This window comes from Crinia signifera, chromosome 5 (genome assembly GCF_055691185.1).
Source record: "Crinia signifera chromosome 5, ASM5569118v1, whole genome shotgun sequence".
Taxonomy (NCBI): Eukaryota; Metazoa; Chordata; class Amphibia; order Anura; family Myobatrachidae; genus Crinia; species Crinia signifera.
The window spans coordinates 51,331,938-51,352,440 of NC_139221.1; the positions used below are offsets into that span (position 1 = coordinate 51,331,938).

A 20,503-nucleotide genomic window follows, 5' to 3' on the forward strand; every position below is an offset into this window, starting at 1 on the left:
GACCAACATCTGTGCTCAATTTTTGGCGCAGGACCTTTTTTTTTTTTTTTAACCCCTTCAATTTTTTATTTTTAACCCCTTCATTTTTTTTTTTTTTTATTGGTATAAAGTATTTTTTTTTTTTCTGCACCACATACACACTACACACTACACACTACATACCCCCCGGATTGAAATAAAGTTTGTACCCCCCCCCTACACTATACACGTGTTGAAACATTTCACTACCAGTAACACAAAAATAAAAATGGCATCCCAAATGTCCTCCCAAATGTCCTCCCAGTCATCCAGGAGAATGTATTCAGTGGAGGAGGCATATGCCATGCTTGCCTCTGACTCTGACACAGGCAGTGATGCAAGCGGGGAATTTGAAGGATTCGTCTTAAGCTCCTCTTCCTCCTCTGGTGATGAGGGACCCCCTCAAAGACGCCCCCGTAGATCAGCTGAGATTCCCCCCCCAATAATTGATCTAGTATGGACCCCACCACCAGACAATTTTGAGCCCCAGGTTCCTGAGTTTTTGGCCATGCCAGGAATCCAATTTGATTCCACAGGTCTCAGAGAAATTGACTTTTTCAAATTATTTTTCTCTGATGATTTTATAAATTTAATGGTGGACCAAACTAATTTATATGCCCAGCAGTTTATTGCTCAAAACCCCACGTCATCATTTGCTAGGTGGACCCCTGTAGATGCAGTAGAGATGATGACGTTTTGGGGTCTGGTGTTTCATATGGGCATAGTAAAAAAGCCAGAAATTAGGCAATATTGGAGTACAGATGTTCTGTACAGTACTCCATTTTACCGTATGGCCATGCCCCGGACTCGATTTGAGACAATTCTTAAATTTATACATTACACCGATAATGCACAGTGCCCACCCAGAGATGATCCCACCTTTGACCGGCTAGTCAAAGTCAGGCCGGTCATTGATCATTTCAGTGCCAAATTTGAAGAGGTGTACATCCCTGAAAAATTTATTTGTATCGACGAGTCCCTTATACATTTTAAAGGAAGGGTTAAATTCCGCCAGTACCTTCCCAGTAAGAGGGCAAGGTATGGCATAAAAATGTATAAACTGTGTGAAAGCACCTCAGGGTACACCCACAGGTTTAGGGTTTATGAAGGGAAGGATTCAAGAATTCAACCGCCAGAATGCCCCCCCTCCCTCGTAGGTGTTAGTGGGAAAATTGTCTGGGATTTAGTGCACCCCTTCCTGGATAAAGGTTATCACCTCTATGTGGATAACTTTTACACTAGCATCCCCCTGTTTAAGGCCCTTGGTTCAAGAGGTACAGCAGCTTGCGGTACTGTGCGCAAGAACCAAAGAGGCCTCCCAAAAACGCACATTGCCCAAGTAATGAGAAGGGGTGAAAGCAGGGGAATATGCAACGAAAATATGTTGTTGGTCAAATATAAGGACAAGAGGGATGTCCTTATACTGACAACAATTCACGGAGACAGTACCACCTCCGTCCCTGTACGAGGTACCAGTACCCACACCTCAAAACCTAATTGTATCCTGGATTACAATAGGTACATGGGCGGAGTGGATCTTTCAGATCAGGTACTGAAGCCGTACAGTGCCCTGCGGAAAACAAAAATCTGGTACAAGAAGGTGGCCGTGTATATCATCCAGATGGCACTGTATAACGCTTACGTGCTATTCCGTTCTACCGGCCAGAGGGGGACATTTATGCACTTTCAAGAGGAAGTCATAAAGGGCCTAATATTTGGGAACCAGCAGGCAGAGGGCCCCAGTACTTCTAGTACTGGCCCCCGTATTGTACCAGGGCAGCATTTTCCTGATGAAATCCCCTCCACTGGAAAAAAGGGCAGGACACAAAAAAGGTGCAAAGTTTGCTATAAAAAGGGAATAAGAAAGCAAACTATTTTCCAGTGTGACACTTGCCCCGACAAACCCGGCCTATGTATAAAGGAGTGTTTTAAAATATACCACACATCTATGGAATATTAGGTTCATAATTTCACCGTGCTTCGGGGGTCTTGCTAATGCCACATAGCACCCACCATTCATTCCACCAGAATCTGAGCCGCAAAATCCAAAAATCACTCCTTCCCTTCTGAGTCCTGCCATGCACCCAACTGGTATTTTTTGGTCACATGTGAGGCATTGCCGTACTCGGGAGAAATTGGGGCACAGATTTTGGGGTGCTTTGTCTCCTTCATTCCTTGTGAAAATGAAAAATTTTGAGCCAGAACTGCATTTTTGTGTAAAAAAATGTAATTTTTCATGTTCACTGCCCAGTTTTATCAAAATTGGTGAAACCCCTGGGGGTTTGAAATGTACACTATACCCCTAGATGAATTCCCTGAGGGGTGTAGTTTGCAAAATGGGGTCACTTGTGGGGGGGTTCCACTGTATTGGTGCTTTGGGGGTCTTGCTAATGCGACATAGCACCCACCATCATTCCACCAGAATTTGTGCTGCAAAATCCAAATATCACTCCTTCCCTTCTGAGTCCTGCCACTTTTTGGTCACACATGAGGCATTGCCGTACTCGGGAGAAATTGGGGCACAGATTTTGGGGTGCTTTTTCTCCTTCATACCTTCTGAAAATGAAAAATTTTGAGCCAGAACTGCATTTTTGTGTAAAAAATGTAATTTTTCATTTTCACTGCCCACTTGTATCAAAATTGGTGAAACCCCTGGGGGTTTTAAATGTACACTATACCCCTAGATGAATTCCCTGAGGGGTGTAGTTTGCAAAATGGGGTCACTTGTGGGGGGGTTCCACTGTATTGGTGCTTGGGGGGTCTTGCTAATGCGACATAGCACCCACCAAAATTCCACCAGAATCTGAGCTGCAAAATCCAAAAATCACTCCTTCCCTTCTGAGTCCTGCCATGCACCCAACTGGTATTTTTTGGTCACATGTGAGGCATTGCCGTACTCGGGAGAAATTGGGGCACAGATTTTGGGGTGCTTTGTCTCCTTCATACCTTCTGAAAATGACAAATTTGGAGCCAGAACTGTATTTTTGTGTAAAAAAAATAATTTTTCATTTTCACTGCCCAGTTGTACCACAATTGGTGAAACCCCTGGGGGTTTGAAATGTACACTATACCCCTAGATGAATTCCCTGAGGGGTGTAGTTTGCAAAATGGGGTCACTTGTGGGGGGGTTCCTAACTTTTAGCATCTTATGGTGCCTAGAAACCTACATGGTGCCTAAAAAATAATCTCATAAAAAGGAGGCTCCAAAATCAAGTAGGTGCTCCTTCTATTATGAAGCCTGTGGTTTGGTCACCGTGCACACTAGGGCCACATATAGGATATTTATGAAAACAAAAGAATTGGGGGAATCAATTTTCAGTCACATTTCTCTAGTAAAATGTACTGTGTTCCTTAGAAAAATGTATTAAAATTGCAAATCTGCAAAAAAAAAGAAATTTTGAAATTTCACCTACACTTTGTTTTAATTCCTGTGAAACACCTAAAGGGTTAACAAACTTCCAAAATGCTGTTTTGAATACTGTGAGGGGTGCAGTTTTTGAAATGGCATCATTTATGGGGGTGTCTCACATACAAGTCCCTCAAAGTCACATCAGAACTGAACTGGTCCCTAAAAAAATCAGTGTTTGAAATTTTCTTGAAAATTTGAGAATTTGCTATTCATATTGTAAGCCTCCTAGTGTCCCAAAAAATTAAAAGGAAGTTGAAATAATGATGTCAACATAAAGTAGACATATGGTCTATGTTAGTTATTCACTATTTTGAGTGGTAAGATTATTTGTCTCACAAGCAGAAAATTTAACATTTTGCAAATCGCTAAATTTTCCATTTTTTCACGATATTTTGGTATTTTTCACAAAAAAACACAGACTGTATCGACCCAAATTTACCACTAATTTGAAGTACAATGTGTCACGAAAAAACAATCTCAAAATCACTGGGATAAGTAAAAGCAAAAAAAAGTTATCCCCACTTAAGTGAGACATGTCAGATTTGAAAAAAAGGGCTCTGTCAGGAACGCAAAAACTGGCTCTGTCAGGAAGGGGTTAATTACGTGCTTTCTACAAGATAGTTTTAATTAGTAAACCACTTGTTTAGTGACACTGGCAGGGTAGAGAGTGCTGCCAGTAATCAGTTATGCACTTTAATCAATTTGGAACGGTCAGTATAGAGGATTTAGTTATTATTATGGTATTTCTTATGTGGGAATTTTTTGTTGCCACAGTATATTTCATAAACCATTAACCTATTTCAAGAATATAACTGATATATAATGAATTTCAATCTTTATTTTATGTACAGTGTGTTGTTATGCTGCTGTCTAGTCAGATTTTCTTTTAACTGGTGCAGCATATCAAGTGTGGATTGATGTATCATTATGGGCTGAATGCAAAAGGGCAGTCCTCAGCTTTAACACATGGGGATATTCAAGAAAATAAAGAAAAAGTTCACAAACGGGTGCAGTGTCCCAAGAACGATGTATATGTGATGTGACCCAATTAATGTAAAAAAGATGCATTTATTTTACATAAGGGGGGGGGGGGGGGGGGGTAACAAACAAGTACTGACCGGGGTATCAAGTCTCACAGGATTCTGTATAACATGAATGTATCTCACCCTGAGTAGGTAGGTGCTGCGGTAGGCTTTGCTGATGAGAGCAAGATGGGTCCTGGACACCACTGCAGTGAGCTTTTACTTCAGGGGACTTTGGGTTCCAGAAAGTGCTGGCGCTCGATAAAGTTCTGGTGCTGTCAGGACCCAATTCAATGCGTTTCTGAGATTATTGGATCCAATCCTTTCTGGAACCCAAAGTTCCCTGAAGTAAAAGCTCCCTGCGGTGGCGCTGAGTTTAACAGGCCTCTATGGTGTCACTGATCTGCAGGCGCCCTTCCCGAGGACAGGACGGGCAGCTGACTTTTGCTGACATCAGCTGCCCGCCCCCCGCACCCGCATCATCAGGGAATTACCATGGGGAACGCCCATGAGACGCTGGGCGTTCCCAGAGGCGAATTCCCCGGCCCGCCTCCCCGCCCAGACTTTTGTGTGCGAGCGCTGTGGGTGCTAGCACACAGCGGCTGCACATGCGATCGGCTGCAATTGGTCCCCCATGCAAACGCGCAGGGGACCGATTGCTTTAGAATACCCCCCTTTGTCTCCACAAGTGGCTGGCAGCTCTCTACTGCTGGGTCTGATTTACCAATTTGGTGTGTCTTTTAGGCAATAGCAATACAATAGATGGTGATGCTGCTGTGAACAGTAGCTTCACCCATTCCTCCGAACAATATTGTTTATTGCAATAAAATCATATATCCCCCTTCTAATACTAGTGGAGGGTTCGGGGAAATATAACATGATATCAGTTTGTGAAAATGCCCCTTTTCTGCCATTTTTAAACTCCAAACTAGGTCGGTATTGTCCTTACAGTTATTACTTCCCAGGTAAATATACAGTAATTGGTACCTTAACACAGCTTGGACACCATAACACCGTTATCTCCATTTTTGTGTGTTATCCAGTATTCTATTCTTTTTGCCCATGTGAATAACACAACCACAATTTTTGCCGGACTTTCCAAATTTCTGTGTCCTACCAAAATGGGGGTATCGGCTCCAGGCAAATGGCTTCTAATATCTGTGTTATTCCCCAGTTCCCACTACCTCTGGAACCGGAAGTGAAACCACAGGGATCGCCATCTTTGACTATGAAGAACTTAAAGCTAAAACAGGTAAACTTTCTTCCCTTTATTAAAAGGGGAGACTTATGCTATTATTCTGTATCATACTAACTTTTACCTCAGCTTTTCACTTTTTCTCTATTCCTATGACTCCGTATCACTAATTTAAGCTTATTTAAGCCAGATACTGATTTCCAATTCAGTAAAAAGGCAAGTTAGCATTTCCAAAATGGAGATGCAATTAACCCCTGAGGAGGGCGGGGCAGGACTATTGCATCATTAAAGCTTCCCATGATGCAATGCCTGGAGTCACGTTATGAGGCACAGCGGGTGGCATCTATGATGATATGATTCACTGAGTGACAATAAACTTCATAGTGAACTTTTAAAGTATATCCAGCCCAGTAAGCCTTTATATACAGGCAAGCCTTTATATACAGTATGTGTAACACTGTGTGTTTTCCTAGGTATTGCATCTAGAGCCATTAAGCCAACCCTAGGTCTCATTGATCCGGAACACACGTTACACATGCCGGAGAGAGTTGTTGCCAATAGTGGATTTGATGTACTATGGTAAGGTGACATCACTATCAGCATTATTGTTCTGCTTACAACGTGAGATAACAGGTGACATTTTTTCCACAGCCATTCTCTGGAGTCCTACACTGCAATCCCTTATAATATGCGCAGCCCCCGCCCTACCAATCCAATCAACCGCCCAACCTACCAGGGCAGCAACCCCATCAGTGACGTCTGGGCCAAACATGCCTTGAGGATTGTGTCTAAGTACTTCAAAAGGTGGGTTTACCTTTCCACTTACACTTAAACACCTTTTATCGATGAATCACTGTATGGCATATATTTGTTCAGGTAAAAGAATGTTACGGACAGTCAATGGCGATGTATTTGGGAATGAATCTGTCTGATAATATGGAGCTAAAGTAAGATGCACCAGCTACTTTATCCCCCTGCTCTAATCCCAGTCATGTAACAAATGTGCTCAAATGGGGATTACTGTTTTATTAAGATTGAGGTCTGGTTGAGAGATGATTTATGGGGCCTACACACGTAGCGGTTTCAGGCCATTTTCTGAGCAATATTACTTAGTTTATCTAGATTGCTCAGAAAATGGCCCCACATCACTGTGTGTGTAGGGGCAATAGCAATATGTGGCCCGCATATTGCAATGCTACTAATACTGTCGTCAACTGTGGGATTTACGTATAAGTAGCAGTGTTGCTACTACATCCGGAAACTGTGGGCATAATATTTTAGCAGCGATACTACCTTCAGGAAACCTGTGGGAGTATTGCAGCGCTTCTAGTGTCGGCAACCATAGACATTATGTATAAGCAGTGCTTCTAGTTTCAGCAACGGTAGATATTATGTATAAGCAGCGCTACTACTATCGGCAATCGTGGGCATTCTATATAAACAGTGCTACTACTGTCAGAAACTGTAGGCACTATGTATAAGCAGTGTTACTACTGGCGGCAACCATGGGCACTAGGTGTAAGCCATGCTACTATTGTGGGCATAATGTTTCTAAGGGAAGCTACTACTGTGGGCACTCGGTGCGTAAGCAGCACTGCTACTGTGGGCATTTTGTTTGTATAAGCGGCACTGCTACTGTGGGCATTTTTTGTATAAGCGGCACTGCTACTGTGGGCTTTATGTCTGCAGGCATTATGTGTGTAAGGAGTGCTACTACCGTGGATATTATATGTGTAAGTGATGCTATTACTGTGGGCATTATGTGTGTAAGCAGCCCTACTACTGTTGGCATTATGAGTGTGTAAGCGTTGCTACTACTGTGGGCATTCTACTGTGTGGGCATTCTACTGTGTAGCTTAATGTGAATAAGGGACACTGCATGCTGTGTAATGTGAATAAGATCATGATACTGTTTGGCGTAATATGAAATAGGAGTACTATTGTGTGGCCACACCCCTTCCATGTCATACCATACTGCTTTTTTTGGTGTATGCTGTCCCTTTATAAAGTATGGGAGGGTGCAAAATTATAGTTTGCAGGGGGGGGGGGGGGACACCCTAAGCCCGGCCCTGGTTATACCATATAACCACATATTTATAGCAAGCTCTATTTATGCCTACAGTTTTTGTTATATATGATCATATACAAGTTATACAAGTTAAATGACTTAACAATGATTCCATTGACAGAGCTGTAAGAAATCCAGATGACAGCGAGGCTCGTTTCTCTATGCATTTGGCAAGTTCATTTGCAGGAATTGGCTTTGGGAATGCGGGGGTGCATCTCTGGTGAGTCGCGGTACATGAAATGTACATCCTCCTCTGTGTAGTTCATATATTTTCAGTGTGTCCTATAGTAAGGAAAGATACAATGTAGAATTTGTCTCACCTGTCAGTCAATTAACTGACATTATTGTCGATATGTTTTATTTATCCTCTGACATCTCCACTATCATCCTGGGTGACTTCAATATTGCTATTGACAGTCCACAATCTGTGCATGCTTCCAAACTCCTCTCTCTAACCTCCTCTCTCGGCCTCTCCCAGTGGTCCGACGCCGCTACTCATGAGGAAGGCCACTGCCTGGACCTTGTTTTCACCAGGCTGTGCTCAGTCTCTGATTTTACTAACACTCCCTTCCCTCTCTCTGATCACAATCTCATAACCCTCTCGCTCTCCTCCATTACCCCAAGCTCACTGACACAGAAATCATGCATGCCTACTCTAACCCGCAGAAATACTAAAGCTATAAATTTTCCACAATTTACCACCTCCCTGCAACAACAGCTCTCACTAATTTCTACACTTACCTCTCCTGACTCTGCTGTTTCCCACCTCTACCAGACTCTTGAAACAGCCCTTGATGAAGTGGCTCCAGCTACCCACTATACCCCACGTAGGCTTAGATGCCAACCATGGCACTCCAAAGCAACAAGACAACTACGAAATCAGTCACGTAAATTAGAACGCCAATGGCGTAAATCTCGTAATATGACTGATTTCCTCACATATAAGACTAGCTACTACTCCTACAGCAATGCTTTGGACACTGCCAAACAAACATACTACCAATCTCTCATCTCTTCTCATGCCACCAACCCTAAGCGACTTTTTAACACCTTCAAGTCTCTTCTGTACCCTCCCCCTCCTCCCCCACCGGCTACCATCAGTGCACAAGAACTTGCCTCCTACTTTAAGGACAAGATTGATAACATCCGAGATGAAATGGTATGCTCTTCTACTACCTCTAACCCGCTCTCTTCCCTACCTGAACCCTCTGGCACTTTCTCTTCATTTGAGCCCACAAATGAAAAGGAAGTATCTGCACTCTTCTTATCCTCCTACTCTACTACCTCTCCTCTTGATCCTATACCTGCACAAGTTATAAAAAATCTATCTCCTGTGCTTATTCCAACCTTAACTAACATCTGCAATCTCTCTCTTGCTACTGGTACTTTTCCATCTCTGCTCAAACATGCAGTGATTACTCCTATTCTAAAAAAACAGAATTCTGACCCTAACTCTCTCTCTAACTATCGTCCTATCTCTCAGCTCCCATGCCTCTCTAAGCTACTGGAGAGACTTGTCTACTCTCGCATCACAAACTTTCTTAACTCTCACACCCTATTAGACCCGCTTCAGTCAGGCTTCCGCTCTCAACACTCCACTGAGACAGCACTGACTAAAGTGGTGAATGATCTGGTAACTGCTAAGGCTAAAGGCCATTACTCACTACTTATTCTTCTAGATCTATCTGCTGCATTTGACACTGTGGATCACACTCTTCTTGTAGAAATACTACACTCCCTAGGTCTTAATGATACAGCCCTTTCCTGGTTCACATCTTACCTATCTGATCGCTCTTTCAGCGTTCGCTTCTCTGACTCTACTTCCTCTTCACTACCTCTGTCAGTCGGAGTTCCGCAAGGCTCAGTCTTAGGTCCTCTGCTGTTCTCCATCTATACTTCCTCTCTTGGCAAACTAATAAGCTCTTTCGGATTTCAGTATCACTTATATGCGGATGATACTCAAATCTATCTATCAACCCCAGACTTGTCACCAGTGGTTTTGGGCCGAGTTTCAGAATGTCTCTCTGCCATCTCATCTTGGATGTCTTCCCGCCAACTCAAACTCAATATTTCAAAAACAGAATTACTTATATTCTCGCCAACTAAGAACAGTTACCATCCTGATATCTCCATCACTGTTGACAACTCGACCATCTACCCTACCCCACAAGCTCGTTGCTTAGGGGTCATCCTCGACTCTGACCTGTCCTTTCTTCCCCACATTCAATCTGTCTCCAAATCATGTTACATGCATCTAAAGAACATATCCAAAATACGACCGTATCTCACACAAGACACTACTAAATCTCTTATACATGCACTCATTATATCCCGCATTGATTATTGCAATAGTCTCCTGACTGGTCTTCCCAAGAACAGACTCTCACCACTACAATCCATTTTAAATGCTGCTGCTAGGCTGATCTTCCTTGCAAGACGCTCATCATCTGCTGATCCGCTCTGCCAGTCCCTCCATTGGTTACCTGTATCTTACCGTATTCAATACAAAACACTTCTACTAACTTATAAAGCTATTAACCATACTGCACCAGCATATATCTCTCTACTTATCACAAAATATCTCCCATCTCGACCACTCCGCTCTGCACAAGATCTGCGTCTCTCTTCTGCACGGATCACCAGCTCCCATTCACTATTACAGGACTTTCATCGGGCTGCTCCCATCCTATGGAATGCCCTTCCATGCACAATAAGACTCTCCAATAGCCTCCAAACATTCAAGCGTTCCCTGAAAACTCACCTCTTCAGGCAAGCCTATAATGTTTAAGTTCTACATGCATAACCCTCTGAGGCACTTATGTATTATATAGCTACCCTCTGGACTTGTAACTTGGTGGGACTGCTATGGTATTACTGGTGCCTGTCCTTGTGTTTCCCCCTATATCCCTATAGATTGTAAGCTTGCAGCAGGGCCCTCCTACCTCCAAGTCTGTATGTTGTTACCCAGTTTGTTTTATCACTGTCTACTATTGTAAAGCGCAACGGAATCTGCTGCGCTATATAAGAACCTGTAAATAAATAAATAAATAAATTAGGGAAATATAATAAAGCAAGTATGAATCTCGCATACAAAATTATACACTCTATAGGAAATACCATACTTAACATGAGAAATTAAGCAGAACAAAAAGGACCTACTGTCCAAGATCCAAGAACCAATAATGTCACAGTCTAAAAAACTCCCAAAGGCTCATCTTCAACTATCTACACAATAATGGTTTCACCATGATTCAGTAAAGCTCATTGTTTCTGGTTTTATATTCCCTGATAGCAGAATAAATGCAGGACTTGAGCTCCTTACGTTTTGCAATCTTAATATTCAGTTTTTTTGCATTTATGGCATTTATAGATCGTGCAGGACAGGGCTTAACGTGGTCATGCAGAGGTGGGGGAACTCATTTCTCTATGCCACCCCTTCCCTACCCCCATTATGTAGAGACAGGGTAGTGGTGGGGGTTTTGGCATCCGCCTGCAAACTAGAATGCTTTTCTCTGAGAAATACTGTCTGGGGCCAAAGTGGAGGTTAAAATGTTCCACCTCACCATTAGAGGTGGTGGAACTCACTTCCACTTCGTTTCCCCTCACTTTAACCCCTGGTGCAGGATGAATAGCAGATCCTGTATCACCATTATCAACCTTCAGTTTCAGTATTGTTCCCAAGAAGAACTTTTTTAGGTCTATGCAACCATTGCAAGAGAGGTTATATAGCCCATGGGGTTTTTGTTAGTAGGACTTCTTCCAACCACGGGAATATTTGTCAGAAGGACTTCTTCCAACCACAGTGATTTATTGACAGTAGCACTTCCTCCATTCACTGTGATTATTGTCAATAGGACTTCATCCAACAACAGGCATTTTTTGTCAGTAGCACTTCCTCCAACTACACTGATTTTTGTCAGTAGGACTTCCTCCAACCACAGGTATTTTCATCAGTAAGTCTTCCTTCAATCAAAGTAGTTTTTGTCAGTGTGATTTCACCCAATCATAAGGATATTTTTTAGACACAGGGATATTTGTCAGAAGGACTTCTTCCAACCACAGGAATTATTGTTAGAAGGACTTCCACCTACAGGGATTATTGTTAGTAGGACTTCCTCCACCCACAGGGATTATTGTTAGTAGGACTTCCTCCACCCACAGGGATTATTGTTAGTAGGACTTCCTCCAACCACAGGGATTATTGTTAGTAGGACTTCCTCCAACCACAGAGATTATTGTTAGTAGGACTCCCTTCAACCACAGTGATTATTGTTAGTAGGACTTCCTCCAACCACAGTGATTATTGTTAGTAGGACTTCCTACACCCACAGTGATTATTGTTAGTAGGACTTCCTCCACCCACAGGGATTATTGTTAGTAGGACTTCTTCCACCCACAGGGATTATTGTTAGTAGGACTTCTTCCACCCACAGGGATTATTGTTAGTAGGACTTCTTCCACCCACAGGGATTATTGTTAGTAGGACTTCTTCCACCCACAGGGATTATTGTTAGTAGGACTTCCTCCACCCACAGGGATTATTGTTAGTAGGACTTCTTCCACCCACAGGGATTATTGTTAGTAGGACTTCTTCCACCCACAGGGATTATTGTTAGTAGGACTTCTTCCACCCACAGGGATTATTGTTATTTAGTTCCTCCAACCACAAGGAATTTATCACCCATGACTTCCTTCAGCCACAGAGACTTTTTGTCACCAGAACTTTTGCCAGTGTGGAAGGACATTTGGAACGTATCCCAATGAAGCCAGAAAGCTCAGTTTTAAGAAGCACAAGCCCATAAACTTTGCATCTCGACTTAACATCAATTCACTAATGCATATGCTATGTTTATATGGATATTATTTTAGTATAAATTGCTTATTGTACACATATGTATATTGCTATTTACCAAAGGCGTGTACAGCTATTTTTTTTCCTTTAAAGGTGAACATCCATCCATTCCTCATTAACCCCTTGCATCATCAATCACCAATAACCCCAATCACCATTACTCTTCATTAACTCCCTTTCTTCATTTGTTGTGCAGCTCCATAGGACAATTGATCATATGCTGCTACTGAGAGAGAAATGATCATTAACTCTGGAAGCAAGTTTATATTCAGCTTTGCTAGGCCAGTGTCAGCGATCAGAGCAAAGGGCTTTTTACAGAATTCAGACCTAACAAAAAGATTTGGAGCAGTGATTGGAATTAGGGTGTACAATTTGGGAGGGTTTGTACTATAATCTACCCTTTCACACCAGCCTAAATTCCTAGGTTGGGCCCAGGAACAACCCACAACTAGCACTAGTCCCGGGATTTCACTCATAGCTAGCAGGGTTGCTCCTGCGACCAGCCCGGGATACAGGCCGTTGTGAAAGGTACTTACCTGGCTTTCCTATCCTGGACGTGAACCTGTTTCTCCCGTGCCACTGCCCTGGGAGGACCTTGGGACAAGAAGCTGCCGGGTGCCCCCGCTCGCCGCTGCCCATCACTCTGGGGACACGGAGCTGTCGGGCACCGTCTCCCCCCTCCCGCTAATGCCTGTCGCTCTGGGGACACGGAGCTGCCGGGTGCCACCTACCGCTGCCCGTACTATCTCTCCCCCCTCACACCAGAAAAATGCAAGGACTAGGCTGGTGTGAAAGGGGCCAACCCGGGAATGTCTCTGCATGATCCGGGGACCGTATTTCCAGGTATGTCCCTGCATTTCCTGGTGTGAAAGGGGTATCAGGTGAAATCCCAAAATGAAAATATTATACTTGCCTCTGAAAGACTATGATATTATTATGAAACATGCCTTTTTTGTTCCTAGTCATGGGATGTCCTATCCAATTGCAGGCATGGTGAAGAAATACAGAGCTAAAGATTACAACGTGGACCACCCATTAGTGGTAAATATATATAGTGCTATCTACGCTACTTTCTAAGAATTATTGGAGAGTAAAGATATATTTGCCTAAAGATATATTTGCCCTGTGCCTAGGGAAACATCTGTCTAAGGATCTCCTCAATCACTATACATATTGATTTATCCAACCTATTATAGCATGTATCCAATAACGAGCATAATGGAATGCCTATTATATACTGTAGTTCAGATATCTGTGTGCGATTGCTGGATGTGAATGAATACGTACCCTGCAGTGTTGTTTGGTGTATTGTTGGGGACCCTGGAGGAGATGTAATAAATCTTGGAGAGAGATAACGTACCATCCAATCAGATTCTGTTATTTTACAGGCTGTATTTGCAAAATGACAGGCACTGAATGATAAGTCTTTTCCCTCTCTCCAAAGTTTGATTCATCTTCCCCTTTGCCTTCAAGATGTAGTTTGTAGAGCCCAATCATCTTTTTGCTATGGGGTACATTACAGGTTGAGTCTCCCATACCCAAATTCCAAAATACGAAGTTTTCTTAAATCTGGAAAAAAAATGAGCACAGCTAAGATAGTGACAGCTGTGCTTTATGATGGTCCCAGTGTACACAGACTTTGTGTAACCTCCTACGTGGCATGCCCGGAAATGTTGCAGGCTTTTCTGGCCACTCCAGAAGATTTCTGGGCTATGTCACCTTTTTGATCCCCTGGGAACCGCCAGTGCTGATCGCGGCACCCAGGAATCTGCATAATGCAGTACACATTTAATCTATTTGGCCTTGCACATGCGTGCTATGCTCTAGAAGCATGCACAGTTGTTCAATAACCGACTAGCTTGCAAATTCGCACAACAGCGATCAGGTGTGAATAACCCCCAGCTCCCGGCATGGTTTCAATGGAGTTGCTGAGACTAATGATTGCTGCAGACAGAAGAACAGCGGTAGGAGGGATACAATACTGTTTTATAAGCATATGCCTGCATTTTGCTTCTGACTTAGAGTCAGACTCTGGATGTTTATGGTAGATGTTAAATGCCTAATTCTAACTGCCTTTTACCAGCCCCATGGACTTTCTGTCGTGCTCACATCCCCAGCTGTGTTCTCCTTCACCGCGGCTATGTGTCCAGAGCGGCACCTGGAGGCGGCAGAGATACTTGGTAAGACATCCACTTGTATGCACTATGCACATCTGAAATGTTTGATGGTTTCTTATGATATTAGTCATGATCATATAAGTATTAATTTCCACTTTCGTATTAATATTAAATTAATGCTACATGACAGTGCAAATATTTCCCAACAGTAGTGTAGTAAGCAGAGTCCGACAGTTGCAAGCTGTTGCAAAATTGGAGACCTTGCAGCAATATGTAATAGTCTGCGAGGTACAGGCGTGGGAATTTCTGCAAGCCTGTCTGTACTTTTAAAGCAGCAATCATTCACAATTATTATTGCAGCTTTAAAAATACACGTAGACTCACAGAAATTCCTGAACAGGCTTCACCTCGAAGGCTATGCTTTTGCTCCATGTGTGCAAATGAGTGTTTTTTTTTTTTTTTTTGAAATTCAATAGTTTTTATTGATTTTCTGAAACGGACAACACATCAAAGCAGGGTTGCCTACCCTCCCGGATTGGCCGGGAGGATCCCGAAAATCGGGTCCCCCTCCTGGCCCCCCGGAAATGTGGGCAATCCTCCCGGATTCTACCTCACCCTCCGCAATCTGCCTGGCCACCTCCTTGAATTACCGCAATTTGCGGCTTTTCGCGCGGGGGGGGGGGGATTTTTCCATGCTGGGGGCGGGGCTTGATGACATCTATAGTTGTAGCAGTGTGTGATATTCACCAATAGGATCACCCTCAGAGTACCCGTAGGCGCCATACGAGTAACACTATACGTTAGGAGTAAAGGATATTATATCAAGCATATAGTTTCCTGCTAGAGTCGTCTAAAGACCTACAAACCTAGAGATATACCAGGTTCAATTTTAGGATATATGGAACAAAAAATAATAATAGTAATACCCAAAACAAACATCCCTAAAAAACCACCACCCTGTATGACCCAACCCCAACTTAGGTATACTTGGATCCCTTAACCTACGCCCACTACAGCTATTCTATACTAACCTAAACATTTAAGTCCCCCCGGCCCCCTTCCCCCCCCCCCCCCCCCCCCCAAAGAATAAAAATATTGCAGGATATTAAGAAACGGATACGTTGGAGGCTATAAGCTTAACCCTGAGTCAGGGTAAATTGCGTCCAGTTCCCCCACCTGGATATATAAATATGATACTGTATATGGTAGCCAGGATATGTAGTGACTGATGATATAGGGCCGTATATGAAATACTGAACTGCTGCCAACAGAATAAAGAGCTGAAATAGCATCTTTCTAACACAATTTAGCGCATAATATTAGTCCGGCCATTTTTCAATCTCAGGAGAAGAAAGGGATAAAGGACCAGGGTCTTCGCCATCATCAAGGGGAAAGGCAGGATAAGTTCCGTAGTGCGACTATGACCAGTTCCAATTGAGTGTGAAGCACATTATATGTACATGGGGCAATCTGGAGCGTGTGTCAGCATATATGAGGTACCAAGGCCGGTTTTAGGCAGGTTTTCAATTGTTGAGACAGGATTCTGTGAGCGTTTGTCCCAGATTTTTAAGGGGCAGAAACCATATATGTTGCGGAGTCACTGCGCATATATGTAGTGTCATCAGGTGCTTCGGCAGATGTAGCATTGATGTAGGAAGATAAAGTAGTATCCTGTTGCAAGTCATTAAGTTTGGTTATAAGCCTGTCTGTAGAGGAGGTAATAGCCTGCAGGATATAATACAGAGATGTTTGCATCTTAGGCTTAGTAGAAGGAAGGGGCAGAGGTGTTCCAGCAATCTCACAGCAGCAGGATATCTCCTAGGAAAGATGGGGACAGCTAGCACGTCCCGGTAGTATAGCCAGAAAGACAGCAGCAAGTCGCCCCGCACCCTCACCTCTTTCAATAAGGATACTCCAAGGGGTGCAACATATACAAGGGGCTTAGAGAGTAAGGCATATTAATCAAATGCACCTAGCCAGGTAGCCAGTTGAGTAAGAGGATGGCTGCGCTCAAATCGCCTCCCACAGTAATATCAGGAGTCACCGGGCAGCCACGGCTCGCACCCGCAGGTGTATTGCAGAGGATCTGAAGTAGTATTATTAAGCACAGGGCAGCAGTATCAGCCAGGCTCAGGAGGGTTATATTTTTGTGATCGTAGACGCCTCAACCCTGGAGTCACGCAAGCAAGATGGCGCCAGCTCTCCCTGCGCGGCCCGCAGCAGCACTACCCAGACGGGAATGCTTCCCGCTCACTCCGCTCTGTTCACAGAGAGCAGCCGGCACCTGTCACTCAAGCCCGCTGCAACACCCAGAGGGGTAGCACCACAGTGGAACCTTGGCAGCGTAGGAGGGTGTCAGCGGTGCCTGGTGTGGCTGGTGGATGCAACTGTGTGGCTGGTGGATCCACTCTATAATGTGCAAGAAACACCCCCTCGCCAACCCTCTGTTTGTGCAATGCCACCATTTTGCTCTGCAAACGTATGCGCATAAATGGAAATCTAAGTATCCTTGCAAAAATTAAGCCCAATGTGATTTTCAGATATTGTTTGCTCTGCTAATATCTCCTTTGTTTCCCAAAATGCACATGCTGTAATGTAAGAAGTTATTACTGGCCTGTTGTAGTCATTACCTGACATTAGCCACTAGATGTCAGTATAGATTCATACATTTATTTTAAAACCATGGGGGGGGAATATGTTATAAATACAGAATATCATCTATGCTGTAACTATTTGTATATGATTTTTAGAACTCTTTGCGCTGTTTTATAATATCTGATGTTTGGGAGGTCTCATCATGTATAAAATGACTGTTATGAATGTCATATAAATGCTGCCTGGAATGGTGTTCAGGTCATTTCAGACCAAGCTTCCTATTCACCTCTGTAGCCTACAGTTAAAGCTTTATGTATTAACTTAGGGGCTGACATCCGGACTGCTAAAATCAAAGACGCTGGGCTTATTTTGGCAGACACATTACGGAAATTGCTATTTGACCTGAATGTTGACGATGGCCTGGCAGCTGTGGGATATAGTACAGCAGATATTCCTGCTTTAGTGAAAGGAACTTTACCTCAGGTAAGATATATAACCCGTTTCCCTCTGTGATCTTTTCTCCATCACTGTGTTAACTCTGGGAAGGCAGTTACTGCGGCCTATATGTAAAATTTGACAAAATCCTGCCATTGCTGAAAGACAATGATGCTCACTATGTAGGCTAGACACTTATTACCTATTATCTGATGTGACCACACCAGGCTGGGCTTTCCCTGACACGGTCACATCTGATGCAACCTGTCAGAAAGCCTACTGTGCTGCAGCAGGAAACCTCTGGTCCCTCTGCTAATTGGCACCCACCCCAGTGTCTGCTTTTCTGCCATCACTGCCGATTTGGGCAGACCCCCACCACACAACTGCAGCCACTGGGGAAAATGTTACATAACACCCCTCACTGCTGGACTCTGGCCGCAGACAGAAGCTGGCACCGGAAAAATGTGGATTCGCAATTGCTATGTTCTGGTGGTCACAATGTTCCGATGGCGATGTTTTGAAGATAAAAAAATGATATTTTACATTTTTTATTTATTCATTTTAAATAAAATCTATTTGGATAAGTCTTAAATAAATGTTCTTGACTTAATTCAGTTCTACAAAAAATATTCTGAGCATCTTTAATAAAAAAAAGTATTAGCCGGCTAAGTGTTTAAAATGTGTCTGAGTAGTGAATACACCTGTGCCTCTGCTGGGTGACATAGATAACATGAACTGCTTGGAGTCCTGTGCAGAGGCAGAACTCTGGGAGGCAATGGAGTCATCTGCTGCCGGGCTCCTGCTCCCAAGGGGGCATCTATCCTCCTCTGCTACTTTAAATCAGCTAATTGAAATCCATGCTTCCCCCTCCAAGCAGGACCACACGCTCTTTATTTTAAACATATTACACATAACAGACATACATACACATAAGCAAAAATATATTTATTTAAGGTGGTATGTGTGTGTGTTTGTTGGTAAGGGGGGGCACTGATATATATCTTGCCTCCGGGCAGCTGGGATGAACTTACGCCACTGGTCCTGTGTACCGAGTCTGAGAACCTAGAAAACACTGCATGATACTGATGATACTCATTGTAATCTGAGGTGCCCCTATAAGCCTATCCAGATTTAGAGAAACATCAATATTTAATATGAGACATCACAATTATTGTGACGCCACCATTTTTTTTAGTGTTCGTTCTAGCACCCGCCATCTTTGAAAACCCATGCAGTTCCACCTCCGTGCTTAGGGTGCCGCTGTCTGCTGTGGTGTTTCTAGCACAGGTCTGGATTGCATATCAGTGCTGGTATACAGAACGCACTGTGCTAGAAGCACTACAGCAGACAGCGACACCCCAGGCAGGGAAGAGGAACTACATGGGTTTTTAAATATGAATGAACACTAGATGATTATTGTAAGGTTCCCTTTATCTGCAAATAGTCTGATTATTATGGATTCTCCGGAATTGTAAAGTACTGCAGAATACACAGGCACTACATAGATGATAATGGAAAGAAGGGTCCAGTATTGTAACAGTCAGCTGAGAATACCATGCCTAAGGTGAGTTGCTCTCTGCTACTGATGTCCTGCATAGTAATGAAGAGACTGAAATGCTCAACATTGTGTTCCTAGGACAGGCATGGACAACCTGTGGCTCTCCAGCTCTTGTGAAAGTCCTAGCATGCCTTGCCATAGTTTTTCCATTAGGGAATGCTTAAACTATGGCAAGGCATGCTGGGACTTGTAGTCTCACAACAGCTGGAGAGCCACAGGTTGCCCATGCCTGTCCTAGGAGATACTAAATTGCTAGCTATCTTTTAGTCATCGCCTTATGCGCTATTCTTTCTGTCTCCGCAATGACTTTACAGTATAGGCGCACTTCCGGGATGTCTGTCTCCAGTCATTCATTTTTTCAACTGTGCATTCCTTCTCAAAAATAGTGTCTCAAACCTCCCTAAGACAAAAAAAATGAATCCATCATAGTGCCTCACACCTCCCATTAGCACATCATTCCTCCAAACTGTGCCTTAAAAATCCATTTCCCCCTCCTCCCTTAAAACATGTCCCTTGTCAAACCTCACCCCGCAGGTAGCAGACAAAACAATTTAAAAAAAGCATGAAAATTTAGAAGAACTGTGCCTCAAACCTCCCTGCTTAATAAGAACCCCAGTGTTTCGTCTAAAACTGACCCCAGCTATGCTAGTCGCAAGCTTGAGGAGGCGAATTTGGATTGACTGTATTAATACGCAGTGGGTCTTTGAACATAGGGTAGAGGTGGGAATTCAATGTTATACTATGGGGAGCTGACGCCATGACGTAGCTCTCAAGTCCCATTTAAGGGTGAATGAAACTCCATGTAAAATGTGTTGGATATTTTTGTTTTTGCAACCCGGCACTCTCCTTTCCCTACACCCTACTAGCAAAGTATTTAACCCTGAAGCAAATAGGAGACCTAAGTGCAACTTCCACTAAGATCCATCTAGGTGGCGCTGGTGCTCCTGCTATATTCACTGGGCTGTAGTGAACATTATACTTTTTAATGACATGAAGAATCCAATACACACAGTAAATACCGTCTGAGGTTCTTTGATGAGCCATTTTGACAGGAGATAACAGATAAATCATAGATCATTGAGAAACTGCAGATGGTTTTAGTGTTCAGCAGACTTGGATGTAATTAATTGTAATTATAAATGTATTTTTCACTGTGCTGGCTTTGTATTCATGCCCCAGTTTTCTGCCCATTAATCCAACATAAATTCCACCTTTGTGCACAATCACCAGTCAT

The 20,503-nt window shown here is 43.3% G+C and overlaps 1 protein-coding gene across 2 annotated transcripts in view; it reads left to right on the top strand.

Annotated features, from left to right (window-relative positions):
* ADHFE1 (alcohol dehydrogenase iron containing 1) overlaps window positions 1-20,503 on the top strand; it is a 42,234-nt gene that overhangs the window by 17,863 nt on the left and 3,868 nt on the right. For both annotated transcript variants that reach the window (XM_083187194.1, XM_083187195.1), the window contains 7 exons: window positions 5,624-5,701; window positions 6,118-6,223; window positions 6,296-6,448; window positions 7,834-7,932; window positions 13,527-13,605; window positions 14,648-14,744; window positions 17,602-17,759. In XM_083187194.1, coding sequence (XP_083043320.1) covers window positions 5,624-5,701; window positions 6,118-6,223; window positions 6,296-6,448; window positions 7,834-7,932; window positions 13,527-13,605; window positions 14,648-14,744; window positions 17,602-17,759 — 770 coding nt within the window. The remainder of the gene's footprint in view (window positions 1-5,623; window positions 5,702-6,117; window positions 6,224-6,295; window positions 6,449-7,833; window positions 7,933-13,526; window positions 13,606-14,647; window positions 14,745-17,601; window positions 17,760-20,503) is intronic.